Below are 18,401 nucleotides of genomic sequence, written 5' to 3' on the forward strand. Positions count from 1 at the left end.
CAATGCAGTGTTGGCCTCAGATTCACGAACCTATATCATTTGTATATATTTATTAATATACATAATTGTAATCGAACAAATATGTATAAATTTTATTAGTTATATCCTTTTTATATTAATAACATATATATATGTTATTTATGCAAGTATAGTTATATAAAATTCATACTAAATTTCATTTAAAATCATATATTCATATTATATCTTAAATTATGTGTTATATACGTTTATTTTGTATATGTATCTTAAATAATTATTATAGTTATATTAGTATCCATATATATTTAGTATTATATTAAAATACCTAATTTGTTAAATGTAGTATTTATATAATGTTAATATGTTTTTCATATAGTTTTTGTGGAATCTCCGTATAATTATAGTGTATATGATTAGTGTGTTCTTATGTACAAGATATTTAGTTGTTAAAAAAAAGATAGTTTTGATTTTTAATATTTTTCCAGTGATAATAATAATTTTATTAATAATGATAATATTAATAATAATAATGTTATTGTTAATAATGATACTTTTGATTAATAATAATAATAATACTAATGGTTACAAAAGTGATACTAATACTAATACTAATACTGATAATGATGTATTGTAATATTTTTGTAATAATAATAATAATAATAATAATAATAATAATAATAATAATAATAATAATAATAATAATAATAATAACCCTAAACATGATAATAATACTAACACAACTATTAGTGATAATAATAATAATTTTCATACTTGTAGTTATAATCATAATACATGTAAATTTTATTATAATACATATTTTAATAATACTAATATTAATGAAAAAAACAATAATTTTATCATTTTCATAATAATGATAATAATATTAGTTGTTATCATTATAATAATAATAAATGGTAAATTTTATCGTAATACTAATATTATTTGTAAAGATAATAATAATTATATTACTAATAATAACAATATTGATAATTATATTAATGATGGTATTAATAATAAAAAACTAATAACAATAATATTAATGATATTAATAACAATAACAATAATAATAATAATTAGTATCAACAATAATAATAATAATAATAATAATCATGTTAATAACAATAATAATCATAATAATAGTAACAACTAAAATGTAATAACTACCTTAAAGTGTGATTTCAAAAGAATATGGCTCAGTCCAGAATCGAACCGGAGACCCTCAGCTAACAATCCAACACCCTAACCATCGAACCAATTAAACTTTTCTGATTTAAAACTCCTTGTATATTCATTTAATCAGATAGTATTTCCTGTTATCCCTTCCTTCTTCTTCCCATACCCAGTCGACATAATCCTTCAATCAATTGGATTACTAATTTAATAAAATAGTTTTAGGATTCAGTAATCAACAGAAACGACTTGTGTTTGATGAATTAACAAAAAAAAAAAAAAAAAAAAAAAAAAAAACAGGAACTGAAACAGGTCTGTCGACCTCTTCATGAACTCCAAACGTGTTTTTAAAATCTAGACTCTTTTAGCCCCATATTCCTACATGAAACATGTTGTTTATACATCATAGGAACTGTATGAATCATCAATTGCTTCAAATTCATTAAAACGAAATTGAATTATACCAAGAACAATCTGTTTGACTTTTTAAATAAAAGTTTGACTTGAAAAATTCGAATTCGATAAGGAAAATTGGATCATAAGACTTTACAGATAGTTTGAACTAAATAATTCTAACATGACTGCATTAATACATTTTGAAAAGAAATTGAATTTGAGTTTTTGGACGAAGTATTAACCGAACAGAGCAGACACCTGCTTCCTTCAGCGTTTCAGATTAAAATTCGATTATATGGGAGTTGTTAAAACATTTTATGGTTTGTAACTGATAAGGTGATGTTGTATGATGCCATATAATAACAGAGTTGTATTTATGTGATCAAATTGAACTCGGCAGAAAAACAATGGTATATAAAAAAATAAAGAAAAAAAATTAAGAAAGGTACTGATTGATTACAGATTGGATTGTTCCTATAAGTTAACCCTTGATTTGTACGATTTCTAAAAAGCAGTAATAGTTTGATAATTACAGGAAACGGAATTTTGGTTTCTAGCATTTGGACATAAGGATTTTCTTTTATAATTGTTAAATAAATAATTAAGTAGATTAATAATAATTTTATAAATCATAATAATAATAATTGGTAATAACATTAACATTTATGATAATAATATTAATCATCTTTAACAATACTAATGACAAATGGTATTATTTATATGTTATTATTAACAATTACCTTAATAATAATGGTATTTATATTTATAAAACTAATGATATTAATAATAATAATATAACAATTTAATTGTACCAAATTACATATATATATAATATTAATAATACTGATATTAATAATATTTATGAGAGTAATAATATTTATATGACAATTCTGTTTTAACTTATATCATATATTAATTATGTAATATTTAATAATCATATAATAATTTATTATTTATATATTTTATATATTTTTACAATATACATATAATAATAATTATCTATGGAAATCATATATATATATATATATATATATATATATATATATATATATATATATATATATATATATGATTTATTTTAAAATACACTTAATTATTTTGTATCTTAAAATACACTTAATTATTTTGTATCTTATTTTACATACTTAATTCTACTGGTTAATTAGTATTTTATTATTTTATATATACACATGTATTTATATATATATATATATATATATATACACACACACACACACACACACACACATTTATTTATAAACAATTGTTCGTGAATCATCAGGAATAGTCAAGGGTTAAATGATTCTATTTAATAGTTCAAAAATTTTGAGACTTGGTCTAACAGACTTTGCTTATCGTGTCAAAATCATATAAAGATTAAGTTTAAATTTGGTCAGAAATTTCCGGGTCGTCACAAGTGTTATCCGGGCGTGTGAATTCACTATAGTGTTATCCGGGCGTGTGGATTCACTACTCTTTTGTGCAATGGAGACCACATGTGCGTGAAGGGTGGTTCGGTAAGTGCAGACGTCCACCTAGGGGTTAGTGTACACTAACAGTCATTGTGCGAGTACCAATGGTCATTGTGCGAGTGTCGTTCCCTTTGTGTGCGTATGGTTAACCATGGTTATGTGTGATAGTTTTAGCATATCGAATTGTGAACTATATGTTATTGGTAATGCTAGCTTATTGAGATTGTGGATATCTAGTTTTGCATTGTGATTGCATAGTTGCTAAATTGCTAGCTCTTATGCGGTATTGTGTAAGTGTTTGCATGTAAGTATATTATATATGTATATGTATAATTATTGCATTCACTAAGCGATTTGCTTACCCTCTCGTTGTTTACCTTTTTATAGGCTCCGGCGTGGACAAGGAAAAGGGTATTCGTTTGGACTAGTGATCCCGCTTTGTGTGATAGGAGATGCTTTTTGGGACGTTTAGCTTTTGAAGTTTGACCAAGAGTTGGGTAGGTTAACCCTCAAACATCATGCTCTAGTGTCGTTTGGAATTTAAACTAATTTGGTCGAAACTTATATTTTGTACGAAACTCGTAATTCGGCATATGTGGGCCCGGTTTCGTAAAACTTGTTTTATTATTGAAACGTGTTAGTTTTAACTATTATAATATGATGTGAAAAGCGTTTCGTCTAAAAGTGTCGGGAAGTGGGTGATCTTTAAGTCAAAAATGGCAAAACCGGACAGAAGCTGCCAGGCCTTGTGCGCGCCACGCACTTAAGGTGCTACGCGCCGCGCACTACACTGTGTATATAAAAAAAAATTATTACACGTATTCAATTGTATAACGGGTTGGGTTGTTACATCAATTGTAGAACTCACTTCCAAAAGCTAACTTGAAGGAGGGGGAACACCTAAGTTTATAACCACCAATTAAGTTGGTTCACCCACCGATGTGGGATCCCAAACCCAACTAATGAGGATCATTACAAAAGCTTGGTAATAGATCTAGAATTGGGATCCACATATCCAAAGAACCCTGATTATCTTAGTAATTGAAACTTCGAATTTCGGTATATTATGCAATTGGTCGTACGGTGGCTTTGGTGTGTTTGTTCTATATGTATATGTATATATTGAAGTATTCCGTATATGGTATTCTGTATTCGTTTGTATAGGAAAATTTTCCAAGGCAGAAGCATGTGATATATTAGCAAATAAAATAATACACTATTTTTTTATTTCAGGGTTCTAACTTAATCTAGTTTTTTAATCCAAGGAATCAAATTCTGCCATGTCATCTTTTTTAATATGATTTGCTAATTATACTTTTGTTATAACATATATAATAAAAATAAATAAATAATAAAGAGAAAGATATATATATATATATATATATATATATATATATATATATATATATATATATATATAATCCGTCAAAATTCTTTTGTCCAAACAAAAATACACGGTTTGTCTTTGGCTTCACAATATGCCCTCCTCAGCATTTATGCCCTTCACAGTGTGCTTCTCGAGTTTTTTTTAGCCTGGATTATTTCGTATTGTTTAGTTAGATCTTACTTTTTCGTTTTCTTTTTGTGCTACGAGCTGGTGTATGTTCTTTAGCTCCTTCGAGTTTGTTATGCTTTACTTCCTTTAAAAAAAAAGAAATATTATTTATATACTGTACTTTTTGTTTACTTTTATATTTTACTCTAACCTTTTACCTATATTATTTGTCGGGAAATTAGAAAAATACACTTTTTTAAAGTTTATTAACAATATACATTTTTTTTTTTAAAATGGGCATTATACATCATTGATTCGACCACTATTTTGGTAGACCACTTCACAATGTTTGTGAAGTGGTCGACAAACTTTCGTAACATATAGTCAACCATCAATATTGAAGTGGTCGACCATCACTACTAAAGTGGTCGACCAACTTCTCTTTTATGTTTGGTAGACTATGTAATCAACCATTATTGTGAAGTGGTTGACCAACTCTTTGGTAGACTATGTAGGCGACCATCATATTGAAGTGGTCGACCAATTCTTCTTTAATGTTTGGTAAACTATGTAGTCAACCATCATTGTGAAGTGGTCAGCCAATAATTGGTCGACTACATGCAAAAAAGGTATAGTCGACCACTTTATACATGTGGTCTACCAAAATGATGTTCGACTAAATAGTGTATATTGCCAATTTTTTTTTTTTTTTTTTTTGAAAAAAGTGTATATTGCTTAAAAACTTTGAAAAAACGTGTATTTTTGGCAATTTCCCTTATTTGTATATTTTAAGGAAAACGTATAAAAGAGTTTTACCTCTTTATTTCTATACATTTATAAATAAATAGATAGATGATATATACAGGTGTAGAAGTTTACGAGTAATTTTAAAAATCTCAAAAGTACATAACGAATACAAAGAAGAAAAAAAAGAGTAACGAAAGAACTCCATGTCTGTAAAGAATCTGACCATCGACGCCCTTTTGTTGATGTAGATAGTTAAAATCGTAGCCATTTTGATATGTAACTAGCCAAAGCTAGGTAGCAAAAACACACTATTGATGTCAAACAATATTAGACATCATAGTCATTAGGAATGTCAATGGATCGGATATGGATCGGGTGATGCCATATCCACATCCATATTCATTTAATTTTTGTTTATCCATATCCATATCCATTTAATTTTTGTTCATGCATCCATATTCATATCCGTTGGATTAAGCGGGTTAATGGATATCCGTTGGATATTAAATGAAACGTTAATCTAACGAAAATTTTGACAATTTTATATACAGCATAACAAATGTAAATATTTAATCTTAATATTATTGGTTTCTTACTAAGATTTGAATGTAATTTGTCTCCGATTTTGACTTAATTGAGCAAAATGCGTTATAGTATAATTAAATATACGTTTAAACTAATATAAATGTGTTACTTTAAGTGTTGTTATTAACAAATTAATAATTGTGTCGATCATAATCTTTATTTTTGTTAATATATTAAGAATTTGTATGTTATATGTATATGTATATCGATATGTAGATGTTTATAAATATATTTTAGTACGTTTATATCAATATATAAATGTATTTCGGGTGGTAGTGAATATATCCATGGATGATATATTGTCATCCATATCCGATCGACGAAATATTTAGATCATCCATATCCATATCCATATACATTAATCGTCCATTTACATCATCCATATCCATTATAAATGGATCGGATCGGGTGGATATTCATGGATGGAACATCCATTGCCATTCCTAATGTAAATAGGTGACGCCACGTAACTACAAATTACCAAACCAAAAAGTAGATGCGGCATCGTGCGGCCCGGTCTGAATCAAGTTAATACTATTGGTAGTCTATTTACGAGTATTTGTTAAACTTCATTGATTTGGATTGGTGGGCCGGGCGTGGTGGCTGACCAAATCATACCCGGGCTCCCCACTTTTTCCTACAAGGGTTCTTATCTTGCAGTCACGAACATTGTTTTATTTTTTATTTTTAATATTGAACTTATCAGCAAACATTAAGTAGTACCATATCTATAATCTATAATCTTCTATAATCTATCTATCTATCTATCTATCTATCTATCATGAAAGTTTATCTGACATGTCAATCCTTAAGTACCCTTTAATCACTTCTTGCTAACGTGTAAATCCCAAATTTAATCACAATTAAGCTTAATTAATCTACCTAATATCCACCTGGCATCTTAAATCGACAAAAGCAAAACGCGCTGCTGCAGGCTCCTTTGTTAGGGTTTCTTCCCAAAAACATATACTCACCTCAAGCAATTCAACCAAAATCTTACTCACATACACCTTCATCTTCCGAATTCTGATTCCTCAAACCCTAAGGAAATAAGAAACGAATACAATCGTCTACTAAATTGAAACATTACATACGACCCAATTTCTCTTCTCGGTGCTCTCCGACCCGTCGCCTGCAAACCCAAAACCTCAATTGATGGATATCAGATTTTTTTAATTGGATTGATAGGAAAATCTTCAAACGTGATTTCTTCAATCGATTTCACATCCACTTATGATAATTCAATTTCTTTTTCATATTGGGGGTGAATCAATTGGTATCTTCCACTTATGGTGATTCAATTTCTTTTTTCACTTTGGAGGTGAATCAATTGGTGTCTTTATAATCTAGAATTTAAATTAGTGATTCATAAGAGATATTCCTTTAATTGCTCCATTCTTCCTCCAGAAATTTTCATTCTTGCATCTTCTCCAGTTAACGATGAGTTTTGCAGGCAAAGAACGACTTCTACACACCTCCGTTATTTTGCCTTTCGATGTCGATAAATTAGTTGCCTGATTCATGAAGCTATATATTTTTTCTCGATTTTTCATGTGTATACCTGGTGGTAGTGATGGTTCTGGCAAAGAAGGTGATGATGGAAAATGTAAGTTTTCCTTTCTTCAACAAAACATCATTTTGATACAATTAATCTGCTAACTTGGATTTTTCATACGTCAGAGTTTTAAATATACTTTGATGATTAAATATATGAAATTAACAGTGTAGAGCTGTAGATATAACATAAATCATGACTATGAATTAGAAGATAAAGAAGTAGTGAGCAGGTGATTATAATTGTGGAAAATCTCTTATAGTATTTTAATATATATCATATAGGCTATGTGGGCATTGTGGGGGCGGTCTAATTTGATGCCAATTTTATGCAGATATACCCAATGTCATGTGTTTGCTGCTTTGGGTAAGTGGTGTGGACAGTGAAAAAAATGATTTCTTGATCTATATTACCCGGAGGTGGTAAAATGGGCTGGCAAGCGAGTTGGGTAACAACTAACAAGTCAAAATGACAAGCCTAATAATGTTATGGTAGGGTTGAAATATGTCGGGTTGGTTTAACACGAAAGACTTGCACACCTTTAGTTTGAATTGTATGTGTTAAATACAATTACAATAGATGCGTCATAATAGTTTCGTGAATAATCAATTTAGTAGGTAATATGCATCTGAAACCCTTGGAGAAAAGTTCAACTTGGTTGCCTCACTATATTTGATATATTTTCTTTTACTCATATGATATGACATGTTAGAAATATGACTTACTCTGGTACAACCCATTTGTAACTAAACGGGCTGATATTGACACCTCTGGTTTTGATTTTCGTGTGTATGAAGTTAATTATGCATGACATGTACTTTATAGGTACTCTGATGGGTGGTCGATCAGACTGGCACAATATGTGTTTAATAAAGTCCATGTGTCCAATTTTAGCAGAATATTTAAACTCGCTATGGCAACAAGCTAATTAATGGATTTTTGTGCGGATTAGTAACTTGGTTCTTTAACAGTGATATTTATTTTATGGTTTACCATGTTATCATTTCAGGTGTTCAACAAACTTTACTCCCTCCAGCTTCAAAAGGATGTGAATGAAGTTATATTTGCACTTAACTCAGAGGGTAATGCTTATTTTACTTCACACGAGGCTTATAATCAACTCCAGAAACTACTATCAAATGTTAAACACCCTCAGATGAACAAAAGCATAACTGATTCCGTAAAGAAGATTATACCTCGGGATGGTTGATACTCGCCACTTTCTTTTACTATATGCTGTAAACTATCCATGTATCAAACCTGACGATCGTGCTTTATTTGGATCATATTTTCATCAGTCTGTCAAGCATGATTACGCTTTGTCTGTTACACTTTCATGTTTTTATGCATTTTTTGTATGAGATGGTAATTCATTTGCATGTGTGAAAACTACATTCCGTATAATCACAGTGTGTCCATTTCGAGTAGTAATGATGAAAATGATTTACTAGGTACTCTTTCTAATGGGTTTGTTTGATTCAATTATAACAGATAAACCTAAAAGTTACTTGATGCGGTAGACATGTATACTATGTTGTTGAAATAGGGAATCATTATTAGGTTACTATCTTTATGTATAGGCCAACTTATAACTTTTTTTTGCTAATATTGATTAGATTATTGTTAAACCGTGAAGATGATTCATCATATAGTTGGTAGAGAGCTTATTTCAAGCTTAAGGATCTTGAAGTAAAATGACATTTTTAAATTTTTTTTTTTTTTTAATTTTGAGTTGTTCGTTGTTTGTGTTATCGTTTACTTAAATGGATGCATAACTATTCATATAATTTTTAAATGTAAAAACTCCTAACTGTATGATTGAATGAAAATTGCATAGGTTCAGATTGGAACTTCACAAAGGTACTCATTGACGCGAATGTACAAGCGTCTCTGATTTCCGAACATGGGATATATCAAGTGTTTTATGTTTTTCAAATATATGTAGCCCGACCATTGTCTGTCTCTAATAATAGTATAAAAAATCAGGGGTTCATATACTGAACTTTATTTTCATCAATTTATTTTACTTGATACTTTTCATACAATACTTCATTGTACTTGGTGTTTGTATCAATAATCCAACAGTCTGTCTAAGCTAAAAATGGGCTGTTATCTTTGAAACGGTATTGCGATAAGTGTGACAATAATTCAATAGTCTAAGGTAACACAAAAACATATTACTTAATTTATTATTACTTTTGTATCTTCTTGTATTGTATCAATAACAACTCATACAAATCTTTAATAGGTTCAAAGTTAGCGTTTGTGTCAACGACGTTGACACTTTTTGAAAGTCAAGTCATCAAGTTCATTACAGAGACAAATGATATCAATACTGAAAGGTTTCTTATCATACAACTAAGCTAATTTGTCTCTATACTAACGTTTTCAAATGCTATTTTATAGAGCTGCCGTGCAACGCACGGGCTCTTAAATCTAGTATTGATATATACTTTGTTATACGCGTATTTATGTCTAGCATTTTGTAGTAACAATCTCTTTAATTTTAAACGTTGTTGAAAGTTAAGTTAGTTGTAACAGTTTTGTAGCAGATACTATCTACATTTACATACTAATAATATACCATAAGAAATCATACCTCAAAGGTTCAAAGTAAGCTACTAAGTCTTATCTAAAAGCAGGTTTGAGACTCGTTCGATTTCTAGAAGTAATTAGGTAATTTAGTGTCCGCGACAGTTCTAGTTTTTTAGACGCGTTGAAGGGTCAGATAGAAACTGTTCACGTACATCACTCTTCATGTGTTATTCATAGGCAAACACAGCAACAAAAAAATTGTTTTCTAATATGATGTATGGTGGCTCATTGTGTGCTATCTCTATATGTGTTGTATAACAGCTGACCAGATCATATATTTATATTTTTTATATGATGTAAACATCATTTAAGTCATAAAATAGAAAAATCATCTGCACTTAAGTCTTGAGCATGCTTATGACTTATGAATGAAAGTGACAGTTTTACTAACTCTTTTGGTAACTTAAGCATGCGTGTTATGAAACAACACATTACACAGTCAAGATATATGTCCTTAATTAGTTTCCAACTCATCCAAAGGGCACTTGATTAAATCATTGTGTATATATAACGTTTTTTTTACGTATCGATTTAGTTAACAATCTAATGGAGCACGATCATACTGAAACTTCTTCTAAGAAGATCAGAGGGTCAGGAAAACAACAAATACAATCAAGATTTGTGTTTCCGTTTTCTCTTGATGACAACCCTCGATCCGAATCTTTAAAAAATCAACAAATGATTTCTTTTAGATCAACCGACAAGGAAACGGGTCAGAACCATGAGCCTAATAATCAGCCCGTTCCAAAGCTATATAGAGGGGTTCGACAACGTCAGTGGGGAAAATGGGTTGCAGAAATACGTCTCCCACAAAGCAGAAGTAGACGGTGGTTAGGAACATTCGATACTGCTCATGAAGCCGCTTTAGCGTATGATCACGAGGCTTTTAAGTTAAGAGGAAATAAAGCTCGCCTTAATTTCCCACACAATTTCATCAAAAATCAAGAACAAATTATCCCAGTTGAATCTTCACAACCCTTTGTAGCACAAGAGAACAACCCTTTGGTCAACGAGTCGTATGAGTTGGAACCGGGTGGTCCAAGTAATGGTTTTGGCTTGAGTAATCAAAGCTTGTTTGAGTATGGTCACGAGTCAACATGGGAAAGTACTATTGAAGATGGTGTTTTAAATGTATCACAAGGTGATAGTTTCATATGGGAGAACTTTGAACCTAGTTTTATGAGTCCATGATTATATTCTTGGGCCTTTTTTGATATATTATTGACAAGAATTACTAAAAAATTTTAATATAGATATATGGTTTCTTTACAATTTGCAATTTTCAAGGTTTAAACTGTTAAGAAACCATATGCATGCTGCGTATTCATATTTGTAATAGAAACTGAGCCTACTTTAGTTTGGGCCAAGTGGCTTGACAAGTCTACATATGTCAAGTTTCTCAAGTCTTGCAACTGATCATATTTGAGCCATAGTCTTATTTTAATACAGGTTCAGATCATGATTTTATATTAATCATTTGATTGATAATTATATATATGTAGAGTTCGATCTATTAGGTTTTTTCTTGAACAACAGGGATCACCCAGGGGGATTTAACCACCCACGCGTTCATCTCCCTGCAGTTGCATAACCCGCCCCCAACTGTTGCCCAGGACGAAACCCGGCCCAATCCGAGGGCATGCGCGGTAAAACCCCTCTCCCCCACTGCCCTCGCAACGCGATGTGCGAAAGGCACCATTGGGTGGAATTCAAGGATAAAGGCGCAACATTAGGTGCAATGCTGCACCCCACAGGAGTCGAAATCCTGACCTCTCGCTAAGAGAGGCAGACCACTAATACATGAGTTACAACACAATGTTAGATCGATCTATTAGGTACGTGTATATATATAATATACATATATTCATTTATTCATGATGGCACATTTCAACAAGCTTCAAAACGAGAAGAAACATGATCTACATTTGCCTAGCGATATCAAGGTATACGGCCTTAAGTTACGTGTTCAAGTCCAAAAGTGGATAATATGTATATATTCTTAAAAAAGTGGTTTTTTATTTGAAAAGCAAAGGTATGTTTGTATATATATCAACGAAAAAACCACGAACAGTACATGGAGATACGAAGAAAAGTAACCAAGCAACCTCATTTGAAATCTAAACTAATTGCTACACACTATCTAATACAAATGTACAAACAAGCCCTATCGAACATAAGTCCTACTCAAAGATGACTATGAGCTGATCCGCAACTAGAGCCATCAACCGATCCCATCACAATCTGGAACACAAAAACTGCAACTTCCGAGGCATGTATACCATTGTTGCCATTCGAAGTTCACTTTCTTTGATCTGTTGGTTAACCACTCGAAGCTTTTGGATTGAATCTCGATGAGTACATCAGGACTTGATGATACTTTGTTGCGAAAGACCTTTTGATTTTGATTCTTCCATATTAAGTACCTACTCACCCACTTGACGACTTGCCAAAGTCTATTAACATTACCCTAACCATGTAGTGGAGAAGAGTCTCTGAATATTTCTTCGATTGAGAGTGTTGTCACATTACCAAGTCCCCACCAATTAAATACCCGAACCCAAATATCCATTGCGTATTAACAAAACATAAGCACATGTTCTATAGTCTCGAGTCCGTCATAACACATGGGATACCTCACCGAGTTGAGGTCGATACCTTTTTTTATCTAACTCAACCCGCGTCGGGATCCTTTTACGTAATGACCTCCATGCAAATATTTCTATATCCTGGGTACTAGTTTATTTCTTGCAGTCTCGCTAGGCTGAAACGAATGATGCAGAAGTTTAGAATCAATTTCGGTTGCCATAATACTAGTCTTGAACATCCTGTTGTCATTCATGAGCCATTTCCACTTGTCGGTGTTGCCATTACCAGCAGACGCAAGGAGACATTCCAGCAGCTCACAATCAGCACTCGGTCTATCAAATAGCGATCTAGTCCATTGCTAATGAAACCTTGTACCCGCGCTATTTCAACTGACCCTATCGCATACAAGTGCCATTTTTAGAGTTTCAAGTTGGAACAATTTTGGAAATCGATCTTTAAAACAAATGTCACCATGCTAAAAATCTTCCTAAAACAAAGTGTCACTACCATTACCAATTGTTTTCACAAAAGAGCAATTAAGTGAAACACCCAACTTAGAAAGATCATTATCAAGTCGTAAAATTGAGGACCATGAAGAATTAAGATTAGTAAACCCATTACAACCCAACCCACCATCCCTACCATAAATGCTTTTGATGATTTTCATCCAAAGAGCCCCATTTTCGACCCGAAAATGCCACCACCATTTACACATTAAACCCAAGTTTTTTGCCTTCAACGAACCCACATTTAAACCCCCGACTCATAAGGAACAAGAATTTCATCCCTTTTGACCCAAGCCATTTGTTGACTTCACCCGCCCCGCCCCAAAAAAACTTACGCCTTAGGCTCTCGAGACAGTTGATGACACATGTAGGAGCACGAAAGAGGGAGAAGTTATACAACGGTAAGCTAGTGAGGACTGATTTGATAAGGGTTAATCTTCCCCCGAATGACATTGACCTAGCCTTCCACTCCGCGAATCTAATGCGGAATTTCTCAATTATCGGCTTCCAATCGTTTAACTTATTCATCCTCGAACCGACCGGGAGGCCCATGTATAAAATGGGGAGGTGTCCTTTACAACCCAATGTTAAAGCAAAATTTTCATTCTCTGATCTACTAACACCACCGATACCATATAAAGTACATTTTGACAAATTAATCTTTAAACCCGACATTAATTCAAAACATTCAAGCAACTTCAAGACATTACGAATATTTCTTCCTCCCCACTCACCTATAAACATAGTGTCATCGACATATTGAAGGTGAGAGATGAGTCTTTTTTCCGAGCCAATTTCTACTCCTTTGAAAAACCCGTGTTCACACGTAGCTTTAGCAAGTAGGTTCAGTCCTTCTCCATCAATAATGAAAAGCAATGGTGAGAGTGGATCACTCTGTCTTATACCTCTTTCGAGTGAGAATTCCGAGGTGGGAGAGTCGTTAACTAGCACTGAAACCGTAGCAGATTTAAGGCAAGACTCAATCCATTTTCGTCATTTCATTCTGAAACCCATTAGCTCCATCACTTCTAACAAGTAGCTCCAGTCCACACTATCAAAAGCCTATTCGAAGTCGATTTTGAAAATGAAATTTTTTGGTTTTCTTTTCTTTAAGTCTGCAACAGGTCTATTCAATATTAAAACACTATCAAGAATCGACCTCCTTTAATGTATGCACTTTGCTCTACTCCTATGATCTTAGATATAACACCTCCATGTCTGTTATGAATGTGTGAGTTATCATTCTCGGAAAAAAGACATGGTCTAAACAGCGTAGTAATTGTAGTTATATATTAGAAAAAATAGAAATTATATGTATATATTAGTATCAATTTGACGTCATAACAGACATCCTATTAACGGGACTAACATAATTTTGAGTTAGTAATCAGATTGTTACATTTACATCGATTTTGATATAATATTTGTTAGATGAAAATATATATATATATATATATATATATATATATATATATATATATATATATATATATATATATATATATATATATATATTTTGGAACAACAAATTTTATTAGCCACAATAGGCAAATGGACCCCTAGAGAGTAACCAGGGGAACCAAAACAAAACAACTACAACGATTACATCGGCTTTACAAGCCAAATGTTCCAATTTAAATCTTTTTTACCTCTACTACGAATCCAATTAAACGACATGTTACAAATCGAATCAAATAAAGTACTCTTCTTCAACAGCTTGGAATTGAACATCACTCCATTTCGGAACCTCCATAGGTGCCATGTCAACGTAGCAAAAACTACATACAAAATATCCTTCTTCTCTTTTGAAGCATTCCATAAGTCGAACCAATGTAATAACTCCTCCCTACATGAAACGTGTAAGACCCTAATATTTATTGTACGGAGCTGTAAATAGAGTACATGAAGTGTGGGTGACGTTGTGTAATTAAACTGAAGTCAGAATCTGTCCAGCACTTAGCGCGCGCCGCGCACACTAAAGGGAGCGCGCCGCGCACCCTTTACTGTAGCCGGATTCTGCTTTTTTAATGAGATATTTTGGATGGACTTTTTGGTAATTTCACTTGGGGACGAGTTAAAGGCTACCAGATCTGTTTGTGGGGAGTCATAACTCCATTATCAACTACCTTATCCATTCCACTTTAATTCTAGAGAGAGAGAGGATAGTTCTTGAGTGAGAAAGCTCAAATCTAAGTGGAAGAAGTTGATTTCGGGTCAAAGTGCGGGTATTAAAGTTGTTCATCTAATCACTAGCTACGTTGTGATTGTGGTGGTAAACTCTAACTTTGATTTCCTTATTTTAAATTGATTTAAGGGTTAGGGTTTGGGATAGTGATGAACATAAAACCCATATTTAATGATTTTGGGTGTTCGTGGGTAAGATGGAGTCATGAAGACTCAATGGTAACTAACCTAGGGTTTCAAAGTGTTAATTGATGTTTATGAGTCCTAATTGGTTAGTTAATCACTAGCACACCTAGTTAATTAGTAAATGGGGGTTAGATGGGTTAGTGGATGACCTGAAATAGGTGTGTTGACTTTAAATTAGTCAAAGGGCTAATGATTGACCTAGTTGGGAAATATGGGTATGAAATACCCTAATTGTGTAATAGTTAGTGTTGTTGGACCTTAATCACTAGCTTTTAAGTGATTAATGATGGTCTTGACCCTTAAGGGGCGGTTTTGGTGAAAATGGGGCATCTAATGCATCTAAGTCATTAAATGCACATGAGTGAAGTGTTGGTATTTAGTCCAACAAGTTTGTTTGTTGATCGAGTACTTATTGCATTAGGTACTTGGCTTTGAAGCTTGCGGAAGGATAAAACCATCACCAAATCTTTAAGGTGAGTGGAATAATTATGCGTGCGTGTATATGGCGTATTTATTTGTGAATGTTATGGAATGAACCACGTGCCGGTAGTACCATAACATGTATGTGACGAATATTATGATGTGAACCACGTGCCGGTAGCATCAAGTATGAACCACGTGCCGGTAGCATTATAAAATTTGGATGTGAACCACGTGCTGGTAGCATCAAGTGTGAACCACGTGCCGGTAGCACTATAAAATGAGGCGTGAACCACGTGCCGGTAGCGCCAAAGTGTGAACCACGAGCCGGTAGCACTATAAAAGAGTGAGACTCAAATGCGTATGGTGTGAACCACGTGCCGGTAGCACCATAGCGTTGTGGTTAACCATATTATGTTGATGGATATTGTTTAGCATGCTATATATATATATATATATATATATATATATATATATATATATATATATATATATATATATTGTGTTGAGTATATGCTAATGTGATGTTGTGATAGTGTACGAGTTGTTAGCATTATGAGTAAGACGGAATGCTATTTGAGTATTATTCTCGTATGAGGTATTTGGTGGGTGCGAATGCAAATAGATGGGTTATATATGTGTATGTATAATTGTTGCACTCACTAAGCTTTGCTTACCCTCTCGTTGTTTATCTTTTTATAGGCTCCGGTGGAGACAAGGGTAAGGGCATTCGTATGGATTAGAGATCCCGCTTGTTTGTTATGGGACTCTTTTGGATGTTATAGCTTTTGGAGTTTGACCGAGATTTGGGTAGTTTAACCCTCAAACACCATGCTCATAGTGTCGTTTGGAAATTAAACTAATGTGGTCGAAACTCATGATTTGTACGAAACTCGTAAAACGGCCGATGTGGGCCCCGTTTTGTAAAACTCATTTTATGATTGAATCGTATGAGTTTTTCATATTAGAACATGTTGTGAAAAGCGTTTCGTCTAAAAATGTCGGGAAGTGGGAGATCTTTATTTGAAAATGGACAAAACCGGACAAAAGCTGTTGGGGCTTGTGCGCGCCGCGCACTCTCCTGTTGTAAAAAAAAAAAAAAATTATTGTTTCACGTAATCGGTTGGTTATTGGTTTGGGTTGTTACAAAACGATTGGGATTTGGACATCCAACCATAATCGAACCCGTTTCCAAATGTCACGAGCAACCTCACATGAAAACATAATATGATCTAGAGACTCGACTCGACGATTGCAAAGAAAACAATTAATATGTTCTATTTCCATCCCTTTAGCCGACAAATTTAATATGGTAGGGAGCCGGTTCGAAGCTAATCTCCATTCAAACACGTTAATTTTCCGCGGGATCCATTTGCACCACCTAGTATACGGATCAGACATAGGAAGAGCAATGTTATCAATGTGCGTCCGAGTATCACAAACCTTGAACGACCCATCTCTTGAAATCCCCCACATCCACGAATCGACAGAGTCTTCGAGATGAAGTTGCCCGATAGTACTAATCATATTAGCGACAAGCTCATTGTTCCGATCACCGATTGAGTCACGTCTCTAATCCCAACACCAAACACTGTTAACAAATCGATCCGCTAGAGAACACTCTTTATTTAATGTGTAGATAAATGCTAGCTCAAAAATTCAGTTTTCCAAAATGTTAACATATTCATCATATGAATATTACCGACTCTAGATATAATATTCATCAATTAGAGTTATAACCCACTAAAAAAATTATCAAAAAAGGTTAACATTCAAAAAGAATTGTTTTAATTAATATTTATTAGATTTCACTTTTTATTTTTATATTTGTATTAATTTTGATATAATATAATATTCATATGTTTTCCCCTTATCTACGAAATTTTTCTTCCCTCTGAATCATTCCACCCCACATATATATTTGCTACATTTTTTTAGGGTATTAATTTGTGTACATAAACTTTGTGATTATATCACTATGAAAACTTACCAAAAAACATAGGTATGTTTTTGATAACAAAATTGTCATATTAAGAGTATGTTTGGCAAAACTAGCTGGTAGCTGATAGCTTTTAGCTTGTAGCTGGTAGCTTTTAACTGATAGCTGGTAGATGTTAGTTTTTGAAATATATTTTGGTGTTTGGTAGAGGAGCTGAATCTGTTAAATAAAGAGTAAAATGATTAAAAGCTAGAAGCTAAACGCTACTTTTAGTAGCTTTTAGTTTTTTTCCTCTATATAAAAGTTTTAATCTCCTTTAACCAAACGAAGTTTTTAATTAAATAGAAGCTTTTTCATAAAAGCTAAAAGTTAAAATCTATAGAAAGCTCTAAAAAGCTACGCGCTAAACATAGTATCTCTTATATTTTTATATGGAAAATGAGAACTTATGTTATGTCATATTTTATTTTATACGGATAAAGCAACAGCAACTCAAACTTATGAATCAAAATCAGTCACCATGAAAACATCAACATACAATCGGAGTACCAGCAGAAACAAATATGTGTGCCAAAATTAAGAACCA

The 18,401-nt window shown here is 32.6% G+C and overlaps 1 protein-coding gene across 1 annotated transcript; it reads right to left on the reverse strand.

Annotated features, from left to right (window-relative positions):
- Nucleotides 1–13,287: 13,287 nt before the first annotated feature.
- Nucleotides 13,288–13,761, reverse strand: LOC139852291 (uncharacterized). Its single transcript, XM_071841562.1, has one exon. The coding sequence runs from the start codon at nt 13,759–13,761 to the stop codon at nt 13,288–13,290; it is 474 nt and encodes a 157-aa protein (XP_071697663.1).
- Between the last annotated feature and the right edge of the window lie 4,640 nt (nt 13,762–18,401).

The sequence above is a fragment of the Rutidosis leptorrhynchoides genome, chromosome 1 (assembly GCF_046630445.1).
Source record: "Rutidosis leptorrhynchoides isolate AG116_Rl617_1_P2 chromosome 1, CSIRO_AGI_Rlap_v1, whole genome shotgun sequence".
In the NCBI taxonomy this organism is placed as follows: domain Eukaryota; kingdom Viridiplantae; phylum Streptophyta; class Magnoliopsida; order Asterales; family Asteraceae; genus Rutidosis; species Rutidosis leptorrhynchoides.